This window comes from Amblyomma mixtum, chromosome 7 (genome assembly GCF_055824585.1).
Source record: "Amblyomma mixtum isolate Tamu chromosome 7, ASM5582458v1, whole genome shotgun sequence".
In the NCBI taxonomy this organism is placed as follows: domain Eukaryota; kingdom Metazoa; phylum Arthropoda; class Arachnida; order Ixodida; family Ixodidae; genus Amblyomma; species Amblyomma mixtum.
In genome coordinates this window covers 39,605,743-39,630,023 of record NC_143018.1, presented here as the reverse complement: position 1 = coordinate 39,630,023, position 24,281 = coordinate 39,605,743, and the positions used below count along the sequence as shown (strand labels likewise).

Here is a 24,281-nt window from a genome sequence, read left to right as displayed (position 1 = left end):
ACCTGCGCCGACGGCGGTGCCAAGGGAGTGGATTATGGCAGCAACGTCGGGATCTTGCGCTTGCGCAGTCCTGAGGTCCGTCAAAGCCGTCACGGAACAAGGGTGGCGAGAAAGGAAATCGGCATCCTGATGTGCAGAGCCGCGCCGATGCACTATGGTGAAATCATACTCTTGAAGTTGCAGGGACCAGCGTGCAATCTTGGCATTTAAGTGTTTGGCAGACTGCAGCCAAGTCAGAGCGCTATTGTCCGTGACGATGGTAAAGTGACGGCCGTACAAGTAGGGACGGAACTTCTCCACGGCCCAGACAACGGCGAGGCACTCGAGTTCTGAAGAGTGGCGGCGGCGCTCAACGTCGGAAAGCTGGCGGCTGGCATAAGCTAGGACTTTATGGTCACCAGACTCGTCTTCCTGCAGAAGGACAGCGGCGAGCCCATCTTGGCTGGCATCCGTGTGGAGGACGATGGGGGCCGATTCGTTGTAATGGGCCAACGTAGGAGGCTCGAGGAGCGCGTGCTTGACGTCAAGGAACGCGAGCTGTTGGGCCGGTGTCCAACTCCATGCTGCATTCTTCTTCAGTAGGGCGGTCAACGGAGCGCTTCGCTTGGCAAAGTTGGGTATAAAACGACGGAAGTATGAAGCAAATCCGAGGAAACTTTTGAGCTCCTAGGCAGTGGTGGGAGCTTCGTAAGCCGTAAGCGCTTTTAGCTTCTCCGGGTCGGGACGGATGCCATGCCGGCTCACAACGTGACCCAAGTACGTGACCTCTGCGAAACCGAAGAAACATTTCTTTGGTTTCAAGCGAAGCCCAGCAGAGGTAAGGGCTTCGAGGACGAGTTTGAGTCGCCTTTGGTGTTCATCAAACGTGGCCGCATAAACAATGACGTCATCCAGGTAGACCAGCGCCATAGTCCACTTCATATGGCCTAAGAGGCGGTCCGCTGAAAGGTGGCTGGAGCGTTTGAGAGACCGAACGGCATACGGTTGAATTGGTAGAGGCCGTCGGGAGTCACGAATGCCGTCTTTTCCACATCATCGGGTAGAACAGGCACCTGCCAGTAGCCCGAGAGCAGATCTAGGGTGGAAAAATAACGGGCCCCCTTCAGGCGGTCAAGTGCATCGTCGAGGCGGGGCAGCGGGTACACGTCGAGACGAGTGATAGCGTTCAACTTGCGGTAATCAACGCAGAAGCGGAGTGTTCCATCCTTCTTGCGCACAAGGACGACAGGGGAGGACCAAGGGCTACAAGAAGGGGCGATGATTCCCTGGTCAAGCATGTCGCATACGTGCTGCTGGATGACTCTCCGTTCAGCTGGCGCGACACGGCGAGGTCGGTGATGAATAGGCCCACGGTTTTCGGTGTTGATCCGGTGTTGGGCCCAGGAAGTGCACCCGAGTTCACTGGCGCTTAGAGCAAGGCAACTGCGATGCTCGAGCAGCAAGGCCTTCAGAGAGGCGAGCTCCGCGCAGGTCAGGGTGGGCCCAAAGTTAAATGCGTCCCATGATAGGACCGCCGGCGCTGGAGTGTGGTGAGATGGTTTTTCATGCTGCAAAGACGCAACCGGTGATTCTGAGTCCAAGACTGACGCTGCACCCCAGTTGCCGCACCCGGTGGCAGAGTCACAGCGGTCGCCACAGTCACAGTAGTGACGTCGACTGGCTTGACTCGACGTGGCCACTTCGTTCCGAGGTAGCGCACAGATCCTGAAGCACGCTTGGTCGCCGACACCAGGGACTGCCACAGGGTGACACCGAGGCTGGAAATCCAGCTGAGCCAACCCGGCCCACACAGAGTTTGGCTCACACGTGGTTCTGTGGTGGTAAAATTGAGAACGACTCCGGCTTGCTGGCACCACCCGCACCCGAGGACCACTGGCCAAATAGGGCTGTCCGCGACAACAAACTCGGTGGAGATGGTCTTTCCGAGTGCTGTCATGTTGACGGTAACACGTCCGACTTGCTCCACCGGGGCGCCGTTAAAAGCTACGAGAAGGGTTTTGGCGGCTGGAAGAAGCAGGTGGGGCGCGTTGACAATAAGCGATTTGTCGAGCACATTGACAGCCGCTCCGGTGTCGACCAAGGCCGCTACGTGCCGATCAAGCAGGGCGACGTCAACGAGCACGTAGGGAGCTTCAGTTGTCATCGAAGCCGACGAAAGCAGAGGACGCGGCGAACTAAGGAGTGCGGGGACGGACTTTATCCGGGGGCACCGTTCCATCGAATCGTTTTCCGACGTCGGAGGGCCAGCACAGTCCCTCGCGTAGTGTCCCCTCAGGCCACAGCGGAAGCAGGTCGTGCGGGTGTCATTACGCCTGCGTCGGGTAGAGGCCGCTGTGGGGACTGAGAACCGAGGAGCCTGCACCGGGACGCTGTGCTCGGAAGACGGTGGCAACCCCCGCGTGGCCAGCAAAGTCAATTCCGCCTCGACGGCGAGCGCCATGGCGGCGCGGACGGACTCAGGATGCCCAGAGCGGACCAAGCGCTGCACCTCAGGGAGTCGGATGGCGTCGACGAATGCCTCGGTGCCGACCAGGGCCACGGCGTTCTGAGGCGCCCCCGGCAACGACTGCAGAGCCAGGCGCTCAATGGCGGCGGCGAGGTCCTGGTATGTCTCCCCGAGCTCTTGACGGCGGGTTCGCAGGCGACGGTACTGCACACGGGGGTGACCTGAGGCACTGTAGTGGTCGGCGAGGAGGCCCGCCAGGACAGTATAAGAGCCCAGCTGGTAGGGCGGCACGTTCTGCAGCAGCTCAGTCGCGCGGCCTCTCAGTTTGGAGACGAGCATCCGTGCATTCATCTGCTCGTCCCAGCCTCTCGCCGCCGCAATACTGTCTAGCTGGATGCGGTAAGCATCCCACGAAATGGTGCCGTCGAACGTGGGCAACTCCACGACGTCCAATGATGCGCCCGCGCCGAGCACGCTATTGGCGGCTACGGCCGCAGGTACAGCGACGGCAGAGCCGGGTACAGCGGTGGCGGGGCAGTCTAGAGGCACCGGACCCGTGTTCGGCTCGACTGGCAGAAGGCGACGGATCGCCTCCATCTCCCCAGCCTGGCCAGTCAGACGGGCCTCCCATGCGTCCATCCGCTGAGTGACAATATCGAGGAGGCGCTCAATACCGGCGTCCAGCCGCTGCGGAGAACTGAGCCCCTCCGAGCGCCCAGGTCTAGCGGTGCCGGCCGCTGCGTCGTCGGCGCCGCCGGCTGGTGGCGGAGTCCTGTCGACTGGCACGTCGGGTACCTGATTCTGGGAGCGGGTGAGCGGCATGATCCAAAGCCACCTAGACTAGACAAGGCCTGTTCGCTCCTCCTCTCCACAGGGGCCTACGTCACACTAGTTGCCCGACCCGCCCGACCGGTCCGACCGCGAACGACGGTGAGAGTTCGGTGAAACACAGCACAGGCTCATAGAAACGCAGGCCTGTGGTTAGGTTAGGCAGCGAACGTGCTGACATTTCTCTTTTCCGGCTTCTAGGTTTTCGAGCTGCAGTGCGTCATACCGTATTCTCCTAGCTTGTGCACGTTGAAATCATGATGTGGTGCTAAAGAAAAGCACATTTGTAATCGCTGCAACATGGGCCGTTGCTGTGTGCCGGGGTGCCGCGGAAATTATGTCGGTGGCCCAAAAGTTAGTGTTTGGTTTTTCCTAAGATGAAGCTCACAGAAAAGCTTGGATGAGAGCAGTTCCTCGCAAGGATTTTACGCCAACCGTACATTCCAAGGTAGAAAGTAAAAACCTTCTGTAACTTTAAAAGTTGTTGAAGAATAGTTTCGGGAGAACCGGATGTAAATAATTAAGCTTTCTCATGCAGGTATGCGAGCTCCATTTCCATAAGCAAGACTTCATCACCAAGCTCTCACATGATGATAAGATAAACAAACAGGAAGAACCATAGAGCTCAACCGCGATCGTGTTCAACTTCAAAAGGGTGCAGTGCCTTCGGTGTTCCCCAATTGCCCATCATATCTTCCTTCTACACCTTCATGAGGGCACGTCGGGAAAATGTAAATTTTTGTAAATTGAAGGATGACGCCATTCAGAACAGCAGTCAGAAGAAGGCAGTTGCCAGGAAACTAAAAAAAATTAAAGAATTGAAATATTTTAATGCAGAGCACTCTGACCAATAAAATGTCCATAAAGTATTCATGTTACTGTTTTGCATGACTTCATTCATTTTGTTTATTTTAATGTCTAACACGCCATCCGCTTTCGAACATAACAAAAAACACGTACATTTATTTAAAAAGCAACCGAATGCATGAGATGTAGCAGGTACTGCATCTCATGCATTCTGCTTAATTCTACTGCTTTTCTGTCTAGGAAAAAAATATTTTGAAGTTAATATGAACTAAATACGATGAACTGAAGAGCAGGAACTATAGCTATGCAATGCTCTGTCACAAGTATTATCATGCAGCTATAAAAACGAAGCTTTTAGCTCCAATACGAAGTATATTGTAAGGGCCACGAAAGATAGCATAAATTATAAATTAATAAGGAAGATATTTAGCAAAATTATGCTCGCGGTTAAAAAGCTGTTGTTTAGTCGCTAATCCATATTTATTGACTCACTTCTAAAGCCATTGTACCTCGGATAGTAAAAAAGTGCGCTTAAAACTGCCGGCGAACCCCCGCAGTCCCGAGCGGAGGTCGGACAACTAGCGTGACGTCACGGAGCAAGCGGAGAGGCCTTGAGTAGTCTAGGTGGCTTTGCATGATCCCACCGCTGCCACCAAATGTTACCGGACGGCGGGTCCGCGCAGAGAAAGGCACAGAGAGACCAGGAGACCCAGACACAACCGGCCGCGGCGGTTCTTTTGTTCTCTACCTCTCGCGCTAGCGCCGCGCGCTCTCCCCTCGCGCTCGCCCCGCGCCTCTTCTTTATTTGTATACCGCAGCGCGCTCTTGGTTGCGTAGGTCGTATGCCGTTACAATATGCAGCGCGTTCGAATACTCCGCGAGCGTGTATACATCTGCCTGCCAGAAGGGGAAAGGGCTTGAAGTCCCTGCGGCCGGTCTTTTACATGTGTGAGTGTAGGACCGCAGCTCCATCCTTGAGGAGCACGCGAAAGCAGTTTTTCAGCCGAAAGCCCTTCTCGCCCTCGAGCTCCTCTCAAAGCCCCTAACAGATCACGTATGACAACGAAGTGTATTGTGGAATGTATGTGCTTTTCGCACGCGTTATTAGAAATCGGAAATTATAATTCCGTGCATTATCAAATGCACAGCTCGACTGATACCTTGATAAACATTGAGAAGACACTGGCAGCAGTTATTTTTTGTGACTCGTTTGGAGAGCAACCGGCGCTTGTATGCCGGTCCCGTAGGAGGGCTTAGAGCGTCCCGTTGAATCTCGTTAAGTCTCGTACGGTGCCCGGATGTTCTCGTTTCAGAGCCCGGATGAGTGGATTTCAGTGCCCGGATGATGGCTCTCAGTCTCGGCGTGACGTCACCACACTGCCGACAACGGGAGCTAAAAGCATTCATGCTTAAAAAAAAAGCTAAAATGGAAGAAGTCAAGCATTAGGTTTTGGTGGCAACACAAGTGTTGACAGCCAGTCATCACTCCTCAATGGAGACGTCAAATTTGAGCTCACCGAAATATACATGTGACCACCAAGGGCACACATCTGGATTGACATAAAATAGCCGAAAGCGCTCGGGAGAAGCGCTCGGAAGATGCTGCCCATCGCTTTCCGGCAACTCGTAACAAGATTGGCCTTTCCTAAGCTGCACTGTCAAGGCTTTTTCAAGATGGGGGACTTCACAAGAGTTGCTCGAAATAAACGCCACTTCCAGACGCCAATAATTCTTTCCCGCAGTTCCGACGCGAACTGTGAAACACGCCTGCTTCCGGCGACACGCTCTCACTTCAGCGGATACAGTGCTACTGTAAAATCCGTCCTTGAGTTTGTCAGCGTAACGTACAGTCAGGACAAAATGCGCTAGCTTTTTCTCCATCCCGCCTAACGGGCTCGGTATGAGCAAATTTTCATGCACCTGCTCCACCGCGATGAAAGGACACCCCGAGGATGCCAGCTTCAAGCGGGCGCACTGAAGAATCTCTTCCAGGTAGCCGACCGCCCCGCTAACCATGCCTTCCAAGTTCTGAAGGCCGTGAGCGTTTTCCTGGTGCGGTTGCACTGGCAACTCCTTTACCTCCGACGCTCCAGAAACTGAGCTCCCTTCAGCCGCGCTATGCCCCTGCTGTGCCGAAGAACGTGTGCGTTGCTGCACTTCGCGGGCTTCATTTAAGGTGGCCAAGAATTTGCCCAAAGCCTGCGTCATCTTGGCGTTCGGCGTCTCCAAAGCGCCCGGAAACGCGACCCTCATTTCATTCAGTCTATCTTCGTGCACTCGCGTCTTCTGGACGAGCTCGTTCACACGAGCCTCAAGGGCCAGCATCATGGCCAGCACAGTCGCCCCTTCGTGGGCGTGATGTGCTGGGAAAAGGTCCTTCAGGGGCACCTCGACTTCCTGCAGCTGGGCGGAAACGTCGCTAGGCGTCGCGGCGCTCCCGTGCTCCGAATGTTGGTCCGGTGATGCCAAAGGCTTCTCATGGCTGCATCCCAGCTCGTAGCGTGGCGGCAGGTCTCCATTCAGCACGCTGTCGCCACACCGTGGACATTCGACTTCATGGAAACCGCACTGTTCTTCGAAGTGCTGCAGTACAGCTTGCAGGCTGCCTACGAAGTTGCAGCCACGGTGTTCGTTCCAGCAGTGCGCCTTGAAAGAAAAGAAAAGAAAAGAAGGAACGGTTTAGAGCTCCAACCGGCTTTCATCTCCACTTTTGCGTGCTTTTTAAACGGTACAAAACATTTTTTTTGCGGGACACTCGGCGGTGAGAGTGGCTGAGAGCACTTCAGAGCAGACTTTGCAGCAGGCGAAAATCCAATTTGGAGCAACTTCCTCGTGTTTTTTAGCAGATGCCTGATAAATACGGTCAAAATTCAGTAACAGGTTTCTTCAACTGATTTGTGCCACGATTTAAAATATTACAGAGCGCTACATGAAGATTTTAATAGTGCAGGGTTCTGCGCAGGCGTCTAAAGGCCCGTTCACACTTGCCCAAAAATCCGGCGAGCGAAGCGGATTCGCTCGCCGCAAAAACAAGGACCTGTTCCCACTTGTTCACGCGCGAGCGAGGCGGATCCGCCGCGCCGCTGCTGTTTCTCGCCTTTCCACACCGCTTCGCTGATAGCGGCATACACAGATATAGTGAGAAAAGAGCATAAATTTACGCTGTATGCGTATCATAAGCGTATGCATGCTTACGTACGTTAAACGCAGGCGCATTCTCACTTTTAGTGCAGCGTATGCTAGCACAGACGCCAAAATAGACTTTACCTATAGTGGCGTCATCTGGTTGTCAGGGCGGGAACCATTACTGTCAAAGAACCGACTCTGCTGTTAAGCCTAGAAGCGGCAGAATCGTCTCTCTGAATAAAAAAAATGAAGCAAGTTTATCACTTATACGTCTTCGTAGAGGCGAGATGAGACGAAGCGAAAGACCTGTGCCGAATTTCTGGCCAGTGAACGCACTGAAAAAGGCAGCAACAACGAGAATTCAATCCGAAGCGACGGGTCGGCTTCGAATAGCGCCGCCATGTTGGTCGCCGCGCGGCGGAAATGGGTCCAGCCCGATCGCCCTCGCCGCGCCGCTTTCCGCCTCGCTCGGCGTCAAAAGCGGTCGAATCCGCTTCGCTCGCCGGATTTTTTGGCAAGTGTGAACGGGCCTTAAGACAGGTCTCCGGATTTTTAATGCGGCTCCTTTAAAAACGTTATCTTTTTCATTGTTAACAATAGCGCAAATATTTCTGGGCAAAATTTGAACCGACTCTGCAGAAGCGCCCATATAAATTGTTTTCCTCAAAATATTATCCGCATGGTTGCATTAAATACTTGAAGAAAGCCCGCGAGATTTAGAAATTGGTACGTGACTGCACTCGTGCACTGTGATGTAAGCGCTTTCAAATGCATCCCGACTGAAGGCTCTCGGTCAGGGGAAACCGGGATGAATAAAAAAACCCTTAGGTGATTCTCGGTAGATATTTCGAATGCCTTAGCAGCCACATAATTTGTTATATCCGTTGTTCAGACAAAAAGTTCGTTATATCCGTTGTTGAGACAAAAAATTCGTTATATGCGAGGTTATCACATAAGAGGTCTTTATATTGGTCAAATGTTTAGGGGAATCCCCCAAGGTGGAGTAGATTTGTAATAAGGGAGTAATTACTCAATGGCATCCACCCGAGCGCAGCCATACGGCTACAAAGGAAAGCTATACAGCTTTCTCAGAAACTTCGTAGTTAAAGAAAAATTCGTCCTGGTCCGGGGTTCGAACCCAGGACCACCGCTACACCGGAGCAGTCGCTCTACCAATTGAGCTAACCAGGACGGCAAAGAGTGACTGCTCCGGTGTAGCGGTGGTCCTGGGTTCGAACCCCGGACCAGGACGAATTTTTCTTTAACTACGAAGTTTCTGAGAAAGCTGTATAGCTTTCCTTTGTAGCCGTATGGCTGCGCTCGGGTGGATGCCATTGAGTAATTACTCCCTTATTACAGGTCTTTATATCTGAGATGACTTACTAAGGTTTGTTATATCTGTGATAGCATACTAAGTTCATATAGGTAGCGTCAGTACCGAAGTTCGTTCGTATAGACAAGTGGCCAACCAGCCACTGGCTACTGACAGACAGCGGTCGCCATTTCTGCTTGCACTGTGCCCTCTAATGATAACCCATTTAAACAGGCCACTAGCTACACGAATCGTGCCGGAAAGAGTGCGGCTGCTTTGTATTTTTTTCCCTCTTTCCAGCAACGTTTTGAAGCGCATGGCCGGGATTAATACGTTGGTGACAAAAAAGAAAGCGTATGCAATCCAGATAGATCTTCATGACCTGCGAATGCGGAAAATCAGACGAACTTGCGACTAAAGACTACGACCTCTGAAGGCGGGTGAGCTGTTCGGCCCCAGCTTGCTGCTTATCGAGCTCCGCCCCGTTTTCTCCGAAGGAAAGGTGAAATAACCGTACATTTGGGCTGTGTTGCCAGCGAGAAGCATATATAATTTCGGTGTCTTCTTTTAAAATTATTTCTCTGTTTTTGTGATTTCTTTTTTCAATTTTTCATAATTTTTGCTTTTTCTTTTTGTTCTTTGTTTTCAGATTACTGCGGTGAACCGCGCTGCACCAATGCGACCACATACTATATCGACGTCCACGGCTATTATGGCGTGTAAGTACTTTTTCGCGTTTAGTTAACTACCTAATTAAACCTCATGAACGAAATTTTTTCCCGCGGCAACATTTTATCACACACAATCTGCCACAATCACACTTTCACACATTTATCTTCAGGGAACCAAGTAATTATGAGGTCACAATTGCGGACACTTTTCGTTGACGCGACAAAGCCGTATAATGCTCTCGCATTGATATAAATCTACACGGTAAGTAGTGAGAGGACGCTATTTAGAATTTTACGTTGAGAAAAGGCGCGAAGGCTGGAAAGCTGCGTATGATCTGCACACGATCAACGCTCGCTGGGACGTACCGAGAGCTGGGCGCGTTCGTTGGTGATGTTTTTAGAATTGCACTGCGCTTTCCTTTTGAGCCACTGCATGTTGGTGATAAGCTGTACGGTTCCACGTAGCAGGTGCCTCTCCCCGATCACTCGAAAGGCATCAGAGCTGCGACGCCTAAGAGCGCGGCTTGTGAGCGCACCGTCACTGATTCGCTCGCTACAGTTTGTTGGTGCGGCAGCGTCCCAACCGATGTGTTCGCAAGATAACATGGAAAAGATTACAACGAAAAACTTGGGGAAAACAAAGTGCAGGTGGAATATAAGTGGTATCCACTGCCGGCGACCGCTATGCTTGGGGTACACGTAACAGACTGACTCCTGCTCCTCCGGCATTTCAGAGGGTTAGCTCCAATACTCCAATTACTCAAGGTCGCGTTAGTGTGAAACACAAGGCCATTTAAGTGGGACCAGTGGGTGGTGCCATTGGTACGAATATTGTGGACGACCTAATCGGCGTATAGTGTTCGAAGTGCTATCAAACGATTGAGCTCGTTACGGAGCATAAGGGTACAGTCGAATCAAAGCGTAGCGTATCTATGGTTTCGTACCGACAACCTTCAGTCCCCCGAACCATTACATTCGAAGTGGCGTGAAACGGTTTGTCGTCTTGAGCTGTACACGTTAGCTTCGGAAAGTAGATGTCCGGATATAACAAAAATTTGTACCGGATATAACGAACGTGGTTAAAGACGCAACATTCGTTCGATATAGCCAACGCTAGGTACTCATACCTGCCTCAGCGTTTTGTTCTTTTTATTCGCGTGTCGCGCTCAGATTGCCGCTTCAAATCCGCATACATCCGAGATCCGGCCATAGTCTATCACCGTGCGTGATAGACGCACGAAACTCAGTCGCGCACCGGATCGAACACGCGTCCCCGGGTTGAGCCGCCAAGCGCCCTAACCTCTGATCCGCCGCGGTGGGCGCTCGCTATAGTAGTACCAAAGCTAGCTCACGAGCTGCAGTACTCTAAAGAACGCCGTGACCGTCTCACCGTCGAGATGTAGCGAGAGCTACGAGAAGAACTGGATTTATATGCCAGTGAAGCGTCAACAGGGAAAAGATCCTAAGATCTTTTCCCTGACAGCGGCGGCAGGATCATGAAGTACGGGCCCGCGATGGCATCGGCGCCAGACACAAGCGGCAAACGAACCACAACGGTAGCACTCGGCCGTTCGACTCTCACTTCAACACAAACCTCTTGGACTATGAACGTTCGTTCAAGGACACTTTCAAAGATACCTGGAGATTCTGTGGCAACGTCTGCTACACCAATCAGCAACATGCTGGCGATGAAATCTGCAGTACTTTTCATGGCCGCCTGGAAACTCTTGAATATGCAATAATCCCATGAGCAACGACGCGTAATCACCAAGTGATCGCCCGCACAAGGTGCGCATAGAACAAAATATCGCGCGCACAATACTTTAGCCTGCTACAAATGCTTAGGATTGACCCCGCTGGTGGCCTGCCACCACCGGACCCCAAGATTCAAGCGACCGGTTACACCTCACTCGACATCGAAACTCGAGAAAAAATGTTATATATATATAGTCAGCAGCGGTAGTCATAAATGGCCATTCTTATTATTTTTTTTTGATGACACACATGCCCCGAACGCACGCGATGAAGTTGCTGCAAAGTGGTTACCACAAACCAATTTTTTTTTTTTAACATTTGGGTAAAATGACACCTCGTCCACCCGGCGTAGCTGTAAACCGCCGATCCTGTACCAGCGCCGAGCTTCAGAAACTTTTCCGGAGGATAAACTCGTTGGCAGCGTCTCAACGAGGCGACAAAGTGCCTCAGGCAGTGGCATTCGGCCACTATACTAACGGCAAGCTGCATCGTCCAACTCGAGCTGTATACAGTATTTTTTTCTCCATCACGGAATGTCGAATCGCGACCCTAGATCGCGCCGTCGCTCTCTCATCCGCACGTGCACATGCTGTCGAGCCAAGAAAGAGCCTACATCGTCAAACACCCGCCCCATGCCGAGCCGCGCAAGCGGAGCAACGCTTGCGGGCTCAGTGCTTAGGGCGCTCGGCTACGGAGCCGGCGTATCAGTGTTCGAACCCGGCTGCGGCGACCGCGTGTCCACGGAGAAGAAACGTACAGTCGCGGTCAAAAATACACGGCCCACGGCTCCGGCGCAAGGAGCGGCTGCGGGGCCGCACCGCGGCGCTGCTATCTCTGTCGGGCTAGGGTGCCTCCATGCGCGCGCGCCCCCTCTAGGGTGGAGTCACCCTTTGGGAGGGCGAGTGCCGCCTCGCCGGCCGTGACAGTCCATCGGCGGCCATTTTCATGCCCTTTCTCGCGGCGGCGCGGCGGCTGTAACACGTGCGTTCGCTTTGTCGCCTTTTCTCTTGGTGCTGACCGGGCGCACATCGAAAAATTCCGGGTTGTTGTGTGCCGCAGTGCACCAACCACTCCAGAAATGGATGGAGAATATTTCAGTTCCCAAGGGACCCCAAGAGAAGGCTGCTTTGGACAGTAAATACCAAGCGCGACAAGTGGCAGCAGACAAACACATCGTGCATTTGCAGCATGAGTAAAACTTTCCTTCGTACGCCATAGGATTCGCATGTGCGTGCCGTTGAGGTACGCAATTTATTTTTATTGAGAGAACGTGTGGAAGGTCTGAACAGGGAAATGTAAATATTATCGCTCTGAAATTAAGTGCCGCTGGGGATTAGCAACTTGGTGCACAGGAATTGTGTGGCGAATTTGGGAGCAAATTATATTGCTCACAGAACAAGTATCACTGCCCGGAAAGTTCCGCACCTTCTAAGAAAACAAAAATGCCCGCATTCACTCGACGAGATGGACTGCAAAAAAAGAAAAAAAAGGGCATTGTTCGAGTATTTTCCTTGGAATGAGACTTTCTCGCTGAAAAAAGTTTGAGGCCTGTTTTTGGTGCGCCTGCTGTTCTGACTCACTGACTGCATTTTAACTTGAAACAATGAACATGAAATCTCTGAAATCTCGCAAACAATTCTCCTTCATAGTAAAGTAAAGGAAAAGTGTAGTCCATTTCGATTATGGGGGCACTTAAGCAATCCTTGTGATGTATAAATGCGAGAGCGTTACTTGTCGCTGAATGTAGGGTTGCGGCGAAATGCTACTGCAATGTTTAGTGCGGCTACGTAATTTTTGCGAGGTTCTGAAAGTTGCTGATTATGAAGTGAAAAAGCGAGACGACCATGCTCTGTCGCCTACGGCCACACTTTGCTGTCTCGCGTAATGATGTGGACGCGAGTGATTGAACTTCAGATGGTGAAGACGGCATAGCACCGCAACCTCGCTCTCCGAAAACTGAAGGCCAGCTGATGTTGGCCGCGGGGATTTTCCTTTTAATGCACTCGGTAGCTGCAGGAATATTCCTGTGTCTGCTCGCTCCTTCCTTCACCATGCCGACAGGTTTAAACTTGTGCATTGTCACCCCCGCGGTGACAATACACTCGTCATAACCCCCCCCCCCCCCGGGTTAATTGCAGGGAGGGAGCCCTGCCACGCTTTCCTGGCACGCATCCCTGCCACGGCGACGGCGGGCTTTTCGCACAACGAGCCAAGGAATGCGAGAGCTGCACTCGCATTAAAACGTTTAGCGACAGCCGTAACAGTCTGCCGACTGCAGCTCACATCGGTGATGCCACCTTCCTGAATTCATTGCTCGATATGAGATGCGCGGAAAGCCGCTTATAGTACACATGGCATAATTGTGCCCCTGAGCTTGTTACAAATAAAATTAGTTGTACTCTCCTAAAAATTTTATAACAGCTGAGAAAAAGTGAATTTGGTCGATTAGTCATCCATGCGAAAATAAAGCTTCACTTTTTCAGTGCATTCTGCATAGGCTTTTCTTGGTACCTACTCTCACTTATTGGAGAGTTATTAATTATTTGAACAATTGAGTGATTGAATGCAATCTACCTGCTTACGATATTGCTGTTATTATTTATTTTAATCCTGCAGTTAGGTTCCTAGTGCGCTCTATGAACTCTTTCCAATCCAGCACCCGAGTCGTCGTGTGCGAGGAGAAACGACCGTCCAAATCTTAAAATATGTGGACAGTTGTCCCTTACAAGCCTATTCTGTTGCCACTTCATTAGAAAAGGCGCGAAACGCAGTTGTGTTTTCTTTTGGTCGCGAAGACAAGCGCGCTTTTGCAGCAGGAAGTGCACAAAGCCTGTTGGAGCACGCCCCGCGCCTTTGAAGTGGGCATGGCAATGGCGGCCACCGTAGCAGACGACGCAGTTGTCTTCACCCTCAACGGAGCCCGCGCGCATCGAGGCACCCTATGTCGGGCGCTCGCTGCGAGGGTGCACGGAGTGACGAGAAAGCTTCGCCCGCACTCCCTCCTGGCACGTCACACGACTGATAAATTTTAAGTGCTGCGTTCAGCTGTTTCACGGCTGAGCTCAGTACGAAAGAGGGCCCTGCAATACGCGCTGCGTGTGACTTTCGGCGCCGCGCCAGCGCCTGCTCGAATATATTGTTTTCCTTATGTGCAGACCAGCTCGGCAGGCGCCCATTTGGCAGAGCGCGCGGCGCATGCTGCTGCGAAGTGTCCGAGTTCAGTTCTCATTTCATATTTACTCGCGTCTCGCGTCCGTATTCGCCGCGCTCCAGTTCCCGGCGCTTGGCACACGTGCGTTCACGCTCTCAAGTGAATGAGTGAATAAGGGTTTATTGACAAAGTGTGATAAGTCCTGAGAAACTTGAGAGCAGCCCTCCGTCAAGGAGCCCTGCGGCCTTCACTTGCTGCTACAATTAGACAGCGTGTTATAGCCTACAATATTTCTCTGACGGCGGCAAAACGTTTGTTGGGTGGATGAGTTAAGGATGTTTATAGATACAAGGCGGCTGGAGCTGGCAGCAAGGCTCGCCATTCAAAGGAGCGCAGTACATACGAGAGCGAAGCAGTATCGAGGCGGCAACGGTGAACCGCGAGCACTCCCCTTCAGTACAGCCGCGCGGGAAACGAGGCAAAGTAGAGGCGCGATCCTTCGTACTGACCGTCAGCGGCGAAACAGCTGAATGGTGCACTTGAAGTTCATCAGTCGTGTGACGAGCCCAGAAGAGAGGGCGAAGTTTTATTGTCACCCAATGCACCCCCGCAGCAAGAGCCCGAAGGAGATAGCCGCGCCGCGATGCGGCCCGACAGCCGCTCCTTGCGCCGGTGCCGTGGGCCGCGTATTTTTGACAGCGACTGTACAAGGCACCCGCGTGCTGTATGACGTCACTTTTGCGGAGACCTCCACTGCGGTACCTCTTCTTTCACACCCACCTTCCTCCCTTCCCTCAAGGGGTGGTTAGAGCGTCCGCCGAAAAGTGAGACAACGCACGTTGGTTACCTGATAACCATTCACTTTGCCAGTCCAGCTTTAACTTTCTAACCGAGCGTTTCATGAACATACCACGTTAAAAAAAAAAGCATGACGGTTCTTTTGCAGAACTTAGATCATACATATATAGCATTAACCGACGCCAAAAATACTGCTTAGCCTTTGCAAGAAGAAGCAGATTGTTTAATCACAGGCAAAATTTATACACTGCCTCCGCCCCGTACAGAAAAGTACACAAGTGTCGCAAGTAGTACGTACCTTCAAATTCTCCACTTTCCGAGCGGGCACGTCGACCCTCTGACACTGGTTGTCTTGGAATCCCTCCCCGTCTAGCGGACAGGCTCCTCGGCCATCTTTGAGGCTCCTTCCATGGCATGGCTCGCACAAGGAGTGCTGGCACGGCAACAGTACCGTTGTTCTGGGAAGCACACGGCACATGTGGCATTTGCGGTACTGCGAGACATCCTCGGCGAACCGCGTCGGTCGCCAGTTGAGGCCGCTGGCGAAGCCTCGCATTCGGTACAGAGCTCCTCGTCCCGCTGCCGCCATGACGTGCCAAGTCCGCAACCACCGACCACAACGCCAGAAACCCTCTACAAAGCAACCGCAGCCTGCGACGGATCCGGCGTGTACTGGCTCAAGGCTGTTTTTCGCGCTCGTCGCGAGAGTAAAGTCACGTGGTCACTTTACCGAGCCAATCAGCTTCGCGCTGCTAGGAGGCAGACTGCGGCAATCCATTGGGTGGGCGATCGTCAAATTCTTGCATACGCCGGAGGGAGACGCACAAATTATCTGAGTTGCGTTATCGCAGAGTGTGGCTAAAGTCACGAAGTAGTTTCCGCAAAGGATTTAACCGCGATCATCCAAAACAGACACGGTGACCAACGGTGATTCCCTGCATGTCTCCTTTCCTTCCGCCTGCCTACCCAGCGTTGCTCAGTGCGGCAAGCAGATTTCGTCCGCTTGCTCGCTAGCTCTTGATGGCGGCGGGGCTAAGGCGTGAAGTTTGCTGCGCGAATGTCATCTCCCTGCTCTGTCCCGATGTCGTCGCCTCTCGCAGTATAGCATAACGGCGAGCTTGGTGGCGCACCTTGAGTAAAGATATATATATATATATATACCGGGTGTCCCAGCTAAATGTAACCAAACTTTTAAAAAAGGCGAAGTTTCCTAGTCCAGTGAAACCAACTCAGCCGCAGCGGTGGCTCAGTGGTTATGGTGCTCGGCTGCCGACCCGAAAGACGCGGGTTCGATCCCGGCCGCGGCGGTTGAATTTCAATGGAGGCGAAATTCTAGAGGCCCGTGTACTGTGCGATGTCAGTGCACGTTAAAGAACCCCAGGAGGTCGAAATTTCCGGAGCCCTTCACTACGGCGTCCCTCATAGCCTGAGTTGCTTTGGTACGTTAAACCTCAATAAACCAAACCAAACCAAAATGCTGCTCCTTCTTTGTTTTTTACCTAGTTGTTTTTGAGCCGTGCAGCACTGTGTGATGCACTTGAATCTGAAACAGCACTCAGTTGCTGGTGCAGCGCCTTTCCTCTCAGAGTTCATTTTTCACTAGTGAAGCAAGAAGTCTCCACAAGGCCTCTGTTTCTGTTATTAATGGTAGCCAAGCATGCGCTTTGTGGAAGAAAAGCAGTACCGAAAACTTTGGAAGAAACAGCGTTCACGGCAGCTGTAATCACCGGCAACAACTGCTACGATGACCATGCAGCGCTCTGCTCTCCGGGTGCAGTGCGGTCCAAACAGGAGAATCAGTACACTGACTCCTCTGAAGAGGGCTTTAGTAGGAGCGCTCCTTTGCACAAGCGGACTACCTAAGCTTACTTCTAATATTACCTTTAAGAATTCGTGTCGCACAAAAAAAATGTAATGCTCATAGTGGTCAGACTCAGTTTTAGTTTCCAAGGGGAAAGATATGCTCGTGTCGCAAGCTTCATTATGGTGACGGGCATCCCATAATGACCGGACTCTCCGAGAGCGTTAAACATGCTCTTATACTTCTCTCTTATGGTCATTTTCTCTTGTGTTGAGTGATTTTCAGACGACCCGCTACATAGGTCTTGAACAAGCCCTGTGTCGGACGCGATTTCATAATTTAACTCGTTTCCGTCCTTCATGTAAACTCTCGTTGTGGACCATCAGTTTTCCTTTCGCCATCCGTTACTCATTTCGCTTTTTCACCTTTCCATACAGTCTCTTCTTTATCGTTTTTTGGATCCCTCCGAATGAAATCACCTCCTGTCCAATGAAAGACGCAGCAGACTTGCAACTTGAACACATCTTTACGAAAAGTGGTCACCCTTGTTAAAGAACTTAGAGCAAGATCATTTTGCTTAGGTGTGATAAGAAACCAGCTTCTTCGCGTCGCGAGACCGCGGGACTTATTTTCGTGATAGGAATGCCAGTCGCTGCGGACAAGTGGCGATCATTAAAAATCACTGCGGCATTTATTTTCGAACCATTTAGCCCGTGTACCTCGTGGCTCCAACGCCACACACAACAAACTTTCCCACTGGTGGTCCACCCCGAAACTTTACTGGGTGCGGCGTGAGACACCAGCGACCATCCAGTGAGCCACTGGCGAAAATAGCTTCTATGAGCCGGTGAGCCACCCTCAAATTTTACTAGGTGCGGCCTGAGACACCTATGTAAAATTCTGATAAACGGAAACGCACAAAATTCTGTCTCTCCACCATCTTTATGCCCCCAAAAAGGCACACACGATGTGAGGATCATTGCAATTTTAACATACCCGCCGTTTACAACACATACAGCAGGCGATTATTAAGATATACTGGTACAAAAATCTGGAACGCGCTTCCAGTAATGGTTAAAAGAAGCCCAAATTTATCTCGCTTAGTAAAGGAAATTATCCATAAATATAACTTTCAATCTCCAGCAGAAATGTAGTCTACTAAAAAGTGTATTACTTGGTTTGTATAGAATGATCCAATACTCTTGAATCTGTACTTATGTATTATTCAATGTTTGTAACGAACGTCCAATGTTGTCTTTTCCTTCATTTCATTGGTTGCATAAACTTGCTTCAGTTGATTGTAGCTTTCTGCAATATCTTCTATGGATATAAAATGTACACTTTTTATGTTGACGCCTAAGTACGCTACTTTGTGCACTTATTGCATGGGCCCGAACTAGCAGCTTGCTAACGGCCCAGATGCTTTTATTACCCTCTTTTGTATAACCCTCATCCAAAGCGAATAAACTGAAAATTGAAACTGAACTTTCAGAGAAGCCAACAGACGTTCGCTCAACTGACAACTGGCGCCTTCACTAGAAAGCGCCACACTCGAATACGCTCCCGACGCAGACCACGCATGCGCCATAACTTTGGAAAGAAATATCGTATCAAAACATATCGAAATAAGCACGCCCATCTTCATACAGGCTTTCACTTTGATATAACAGACTAATAACAGACTTTGATATAACAGAAGGTATCGTGTGTTCCTGTATTTTTACTGCATCATTCTTCACAACTTGTTGCGCGGCAGGAGACATGGGATTAGAGCAACGCTGATAATGAAAGAGAAATATAAACTGCAATAGCAATGTAGCAATTGTAATGTGGAAACTCGCACAGTTAGTGTGGTCGGGCACAGTCCTTGTCCCAGCAGTGCTGCTCAGCAGGCCGGCGTTCGCAAGCGCGCACCCGAGCTTCGTCAGCTTCGTCTTCTGTCTTTTTCCTCTCCTTGGGCAGCGCTAGCCACTGAGGCAGCAAACCCCAACTCTCTTTCTTACAATACCCCCGGGGTGAAAAGGCGCCATCCTAGCGGCCTAAGGGCACGAGACGAGAGCTGGGTCGTAGTAGGGCTTCAGGCGGTCTAAGTGCACGATTTCACGGCCGCGGCGGCGATGGTCGGACGAAGGCGTGATGGGCTCCACAAGATAATTAACTGGCGATGTCTGCTGAACAACGCGATAGGGGCCCTGGTATTTGCTCAGCAGTTTTATGCGAAGCAGATTAATGTAGGTTTCGGGCCTTTGCGCGACGCCCGGCGGTGGCCACCATTGACCTTCAAGTGACCTTCAAGTAGGTCACGTGACATGACGTCACGTGATGACGTCACACCGGCTGAATATGGGGCCTCATATCGCGCCGTCGGTCGCCTCCCGGTGGTGGCCACCATTGACCTTGAAGTGAGATCACATGATGTGACGTAACGTGATGACGTCACACCGGCTGCAGATGGGGCCTCATATCGCGCCGTCGGACGTCGCCCGGCTAGCCCGGCGGAGGCCTCCACGCTGCGGTTCGCGCCGTCGCGCGCGACGCGGCGGCGGCGCCACCATCGCTGCATCACGTGATATGTGACGTCACGCCAGGGATGCGGCGGCGCGCGCCCGCCGTCGCGTCAGTCTGTGCCCGCAACCGCGCCAGCGTCTTTGCGCCGGGCGTGTATGCGGTCAAGATGCCTCCAAACGCTAAGGACATGCTTCGCATCCACTGGGCTTAACCTTGATAAGCCTCCAATTTTTGTAGACTGTCCTGGACTGGAGGAGGGCACACAAAGCCAAACCAAGGAGTCCGGAAGAAGCGGCGCGGAAGCTGTTCTGACGGTGCTGGTCGTGTGAAGTAAAGGAACGGGCGAGTTGACGGCATTCTTCGGCATGCGCAGCGGCCTGAGAGACGGTTGTAAATTCGGACGAATCGGGGCGGTAAGGGAGTATCGTGTCCATGATGGAGGAAGGCTCGCGTCCGTACAGAAGAAAATACGGGGGAAAACCAGTAGTAGCTTGCGTTGCAGAGCTGTAGGCGTATGTAACGAAAGGTAGAACGCGGTCCCAGTCTGATTGATCGGCAGAAATGTACTTGGCCATCATGTCGCCGAGGGTCCTGTTAAAGCGCTCGGTCATGCCGTTCGTCTGCGGATGGTACGAAGACGTCGTGCGGTGAACGATATGACACTCCCGAAGGAGGGCTTCCACGACGGCGGACAAGAAGACGCGACCCCGGTCGCTGAGCAATTCCTGAGGCGCACCGTGACGAAGAATGAGGTTCTGAAGTATGAAACCGGCTACGTCAGAGGCCGTCGCAGCTGGCAACGAGGCAGTTTCGGCATAGCGCGTGAGATGATCAATGGCGACGATGATCCAGCGGTGCCCTGCGGCAGTGATGGGAAGAGGGCCATAAAGGTCAATTCCAACACGGTCGAATGGCCGGGCGTGACACGGTAAAGGTTGCAGAGGAGCAGGTGAGTGCGGTGGTGGGTTCTTGCGACGCTGACATTCCAGGCAAGAGCGTACGTACTGGCGGACGAAACGGTACATGCCCCGCCAAAAATACCGAAGGCGTAGGCGGGTAAATGTTTTCAGGAGACCGGCATAAGCGCATTGCGTGTCATCATGATAACTGGCACAAATGGAGGAGCGCAGATGCCTTGGAATCACGAGCAGCCATTTACGACCATCGGGGAGGTAGTTCCGTCGGTACAGCAGCTGGTCACGCACGGCAAAGTGATAGGCTTGACGACGGAGCGCTCTAGAAGGGAGGCGCGCTGAGCGGTTGGGTAGGAAATCCAGAAGAGAAGCAATCCAAGGATCATTGCGCTGCTCAAAAGCCATATCAATAGTGTTGAGAGAAGGTGTGAGGTCGGAAATATATGGTGGGTCAGGCTCAGATGTCACAGGGGAGCGCGAGAGAGCGTCGGCGTCGGAGTGTTTACGACCGGAACGAAAAATGACCCGAATGTCGTAATCTTGTAAACGCAGAGCCCAACGAGCGAGGCGGCCAGATGGATCTTTGAGTGACGACAGCCAACAAAGGGCATGGTGATCGGTAATGACGTCGAACGGGCGCCCGTATAAGTAAGGACGAAATTTTGTGATCGCCCAAATAATCGCCAAACATTCTTTTTCTGTGACGGAATAATTAGTCTCCGCTTTTGTGAGCGCACGGCTGGCGTAAGCAACGACGTACTCATTGAAACCAGGTTTCCGCTGAGCTAGAACGGCACCGAAACCAATGCCGCTGGCGTCTGTGTGCAGTTCTGTTGGCGCGGAAGGGTCGAAATGGCGCAAGATCGGAGGAGAGGTGAGGAGCTGGCGCAGCGTTGCAAAAGCTTCGTCGCATGCAGGGGACCAAGCCGAGAAGTCGTGACTACCAGCGAGAAGTTGCGTCAGCGGGGCAATAACGGCAGCAAAATTCTTGATGAAACGGCGAAAGTAGGAGCAAAGGCCAAGAAAGCTTCTGAGTTCTTTCAGGGATGTGGGCTTCGGGAAATCAGCAACTGCGCGGAGCTTGGCAGGGTCCGGGAGTACACCATCCTTGGACACGACGTGGCCTAGGATAGTCAGCTGTCGAGCGCCGAAGCGACACTTTTTCAAGTTTAGCTGCAGGCCAGCGTCACTGAGACAGCGAAGAACACTCTCGAGGCGAAGAAGATGAGACGCAAAATTCTGGGAGAAGATGACAACGTCGTCCAAGTAGCAGAGGCATGTCTGCCATTTAAGGCCACGGAGGATGTTGTCTATCATACGCTCAAAAGTGACAGGCGCGTTGCAGAGACCGAAGGGCATCACATTAAATTCATACAGCCCATCAGTCGTGATGAAAGCTGTTTTCGGGCGATCGACGTCGGCCATCGGCACCTGCCAGTACCCAGAGCGGAGATCCAACGAAGAAAAGTACTCCGCTTCCTGCAGGCAATCCAGCGCGTCGTCTATACGAGGCAGGGGGTAGACGTCCTTCCGAGTAATTTTGTTTAGCCGGCGGTAGTCTACGCATAATCTAATGGATCCGTCCTTTTTCTTGACGAGCACGACCGGAGAAGCCCACGGGCTGTGAGAGGGCTGGATCACGCCGCGATGTAGCATGTCGTTCACCTGTTCATCAATGATGCGGCGCTCGGCGCAGGAGACGCTGTAGGGGCGTTGGCGCAAGGGTCCATGGGTGCCAGTGTCGATATGGTGGCAAACCGCTGCGGCACGACCCAACGGTGCTTGAGGAGAGTCGAAGGATGCGCGGAAGCGCTGCAGCAAAGCGATGAGCTGGGCGCGTTGGTCAGGTGGTAGAGCGGCATCGACAGAATGGGAAAACATCCGGGGAGGACGGGTCGGCGGGAGGAGTGAGTGCGTTGATGTCATGGGCGTCAGGGTCATCAAGGACAGGAGAAGCGTCGTCGAGATCGATGACATCAACCGTACCAAGCGATTCTCCCCGAAGTTAAGTGGTGGGGAAAGGCAACGGGTTCGCGACGTACAGAGCGCCACAACCACCAGCAAGTGTGAGCACGGCATGAGGGAGCAAGACAGACTTGCGGTGCGCACAAAGAGGTGAGGGTGAATAAAGGACAGTAGCGTCAGAGAGGGCAGCACAAGTCAGCGGCACGAGAACAGAAGAGAAAGCTGGCACGTCGACGTCGTCAGCGGCGAGAATAGGCGCGGCGGTAACAGGGGAGGCGTCCACAAGAGCATCACACAGCGGCAACAAATCAATTTCAGCACGTGCACAGTCAATGATGGCGTGATGCGTGGACAGAAAGTCCCACCCGAGGATGATGTCATGAGAGGAGCGGGCGAGAACGAAGAACTCAATGGTGTATGAGAGGCCTTGGATGACGAGGCGGGCAGTGCACGCTGCGATAAAGCGAATGGGGTCAGCGCTGGCGGTGCGAAGCGAAAGGTCAGAAAGCGGCGTCATCACTTTTTCTAATTTGCGGCACAAGTTGCGACTAATGATGGACACGGCAGCACCAGTGTCAATAAGCGCGTCAACAGTAACACCTTCCACGATCACTTCAATAACGTTCATAGGGCTTGAGACGGTCGTTGACGGCGCAGTTCTTGCCTCCGGAACTGCGGAGCCTAGTTTTCCGCTTGAAGAGGTGGGGACCAGCGGCGCATAGGAGAGAGCGAACGGCGTCGAGGAGACGGTGACCGATGGCTTCGGTTGTAGGAGTCGGAGCGAGGCGGAGAGGGATTCGGAGGCGGCAGAGGAGAAGAGACAGGGACGGAGGGAAATGAAGCGTCGTACGTTGGCGAGCGCCCGTAGTCGTAAGGACCGGATCCGCGCGTGCGGCACCAGCGGGCCACATGACCAGCGAGACCGCAGGCATAGCATATGGGGCGGTTATCAGCGGTGCGCCACGGATTCATAGGGCGGGGACCGGTGCGAGGCAAAGGGTTGTGAGTGCGTGGCAATGCAGGGGCGAGCTGCTGCTGAGGGTGCACGTTGACAGGCTGCGCATAAGTCGGAAGAACCGGCTGAGGTCGTGGCCGGATGACTGCTTCAGCGTATGTCAACGGTGCAGTGACCAGAGTAGGTGGATTAGTGGGCGGCAGGACCTCAGCTACCTGCTCCTGGATTACACGCTGAATCGAAGGCGATAGTGATGGCGTTGGGGCGGGTTGGGAGGTCACCAGTGATAACTGACGGGCGACCTCCTCTCGCGCAAACTGCTTGATGTGCTGAAGAAGGGTCGGCTGATCGTTAGCAGGACCGCCTACCGCCAAGCTCGAAAGGTTGTCGTCCGGGCAAATGACACGCCGGGTGGCGTGACGCTGTTTTCGGAGCTCGTCGTAGCTCTGACACAAAGAGACGACGTCTGAGACTGTTTGAGGATCTTTAGACACCAGCATTTGAAATGCGTCGTCCTCGATCTCTTTCAGAATGTGTTTGATTCTGTCAGCCTCGCTCATAGATGGATTGAGCCGCTTACACAAGTCAACAACGTCCTCGATGTAGCTGGTGAAATTCTCGCCATTCTGCTGGGCACGACTGCGCAAACGTTGTTCGGCACGAAGTTTTCGGACAGCGGGGCGGCCGAAGACGTCAGTCAGGCTGGTTTTGAGAGCCACCAGGTAGTAAAATCCGCCTCGTGGTTGCGGAACCACAAGTTGGAGACGTCGGTCAAGTAGAAGATGACGTTCGTGAGCTTAACGGCGTCATCCCATTTGTTGTAGGCGCTCACGCGTTCGTAGGAGGCCAGCCAATCTTCTACGTCGGTGTCGTCAGTGCCGCTTGTCGGGTCGCGTTGACGGACGGCACCGGAACAGATGACAGCCTGGGCAGGTTGGACCGAGGTGTCGGACGTCGTGGTAGAGCCTGGTAGCCTGGGCATCGTGGCGTAGGTCCACGGGGAGAACAAGGAGCACCTCCACCAAGTGTAATGTGGAAACTGGCACAGTTAGTGTGGTCGGGCACAGTCCTTGTCCCAGCAGTGCTGCTCAGCAGGCCGGCGTTCGCAAGCGCGCACCCGAGCTTCGTCAGCTTCGTCTTCTGTCTTCTTCCTCTCCTTCGGCAGCGCTAGCCGCTGAGGCAGCAAGCCCCAACTATCTTTCTTACACAATGTAAACTGTGTCAGTCACGAAACAACGAACCCC

At 52.7% G+C, this 24,281-nt stretch overlaps 1 protein-coding gene across 1 annotated transcript; it reads right to left on the bottom strand.

Moving 5' to 3' along the window:
- Positions 1 to 5,563: 5,563 nt before the first annotated feature.
- Positions 5,564 to 15,483, bottom strand: LOC149335749 (uncharacterized). Its single transcript, XM_089554541.1, has 2 exons — positions 15,193 to 15,483; positions 5,564 to 6,727 (listed from the first exon to the last, which is right to left on the bottom strand). The coding sequence occupies exons 1-2, from the start codon at positions 15,481 to 15,483 to the stop codon at positions 5,564 to 5,566; spliced, it is 1,455 nt and encodes a 484-aa protein (XP_089410667.1).
- Positions 15,484 to 24,281: the final 8,798 nt, after the last annotated feature.

What these genes read in the sequence shown, in the direction of transcription:
- LOC149335749 (XM_089554541.1), bottom strand. Translation starts at nt 15,483, where the DNA reads ATGGCGGCAGCGGGACGAGGAGCTCTGTACCGAATGCGAGGCTTCGCC. An exon ending in GGAAAGTGGAGAATTTGAAG is followed by an intron (nt 6,728 to 15,192) that starts GTACGTACTACT and finishes TTTTCTTTCAAG; the next exon opens with GCGCACTGCTGGAACGAACA.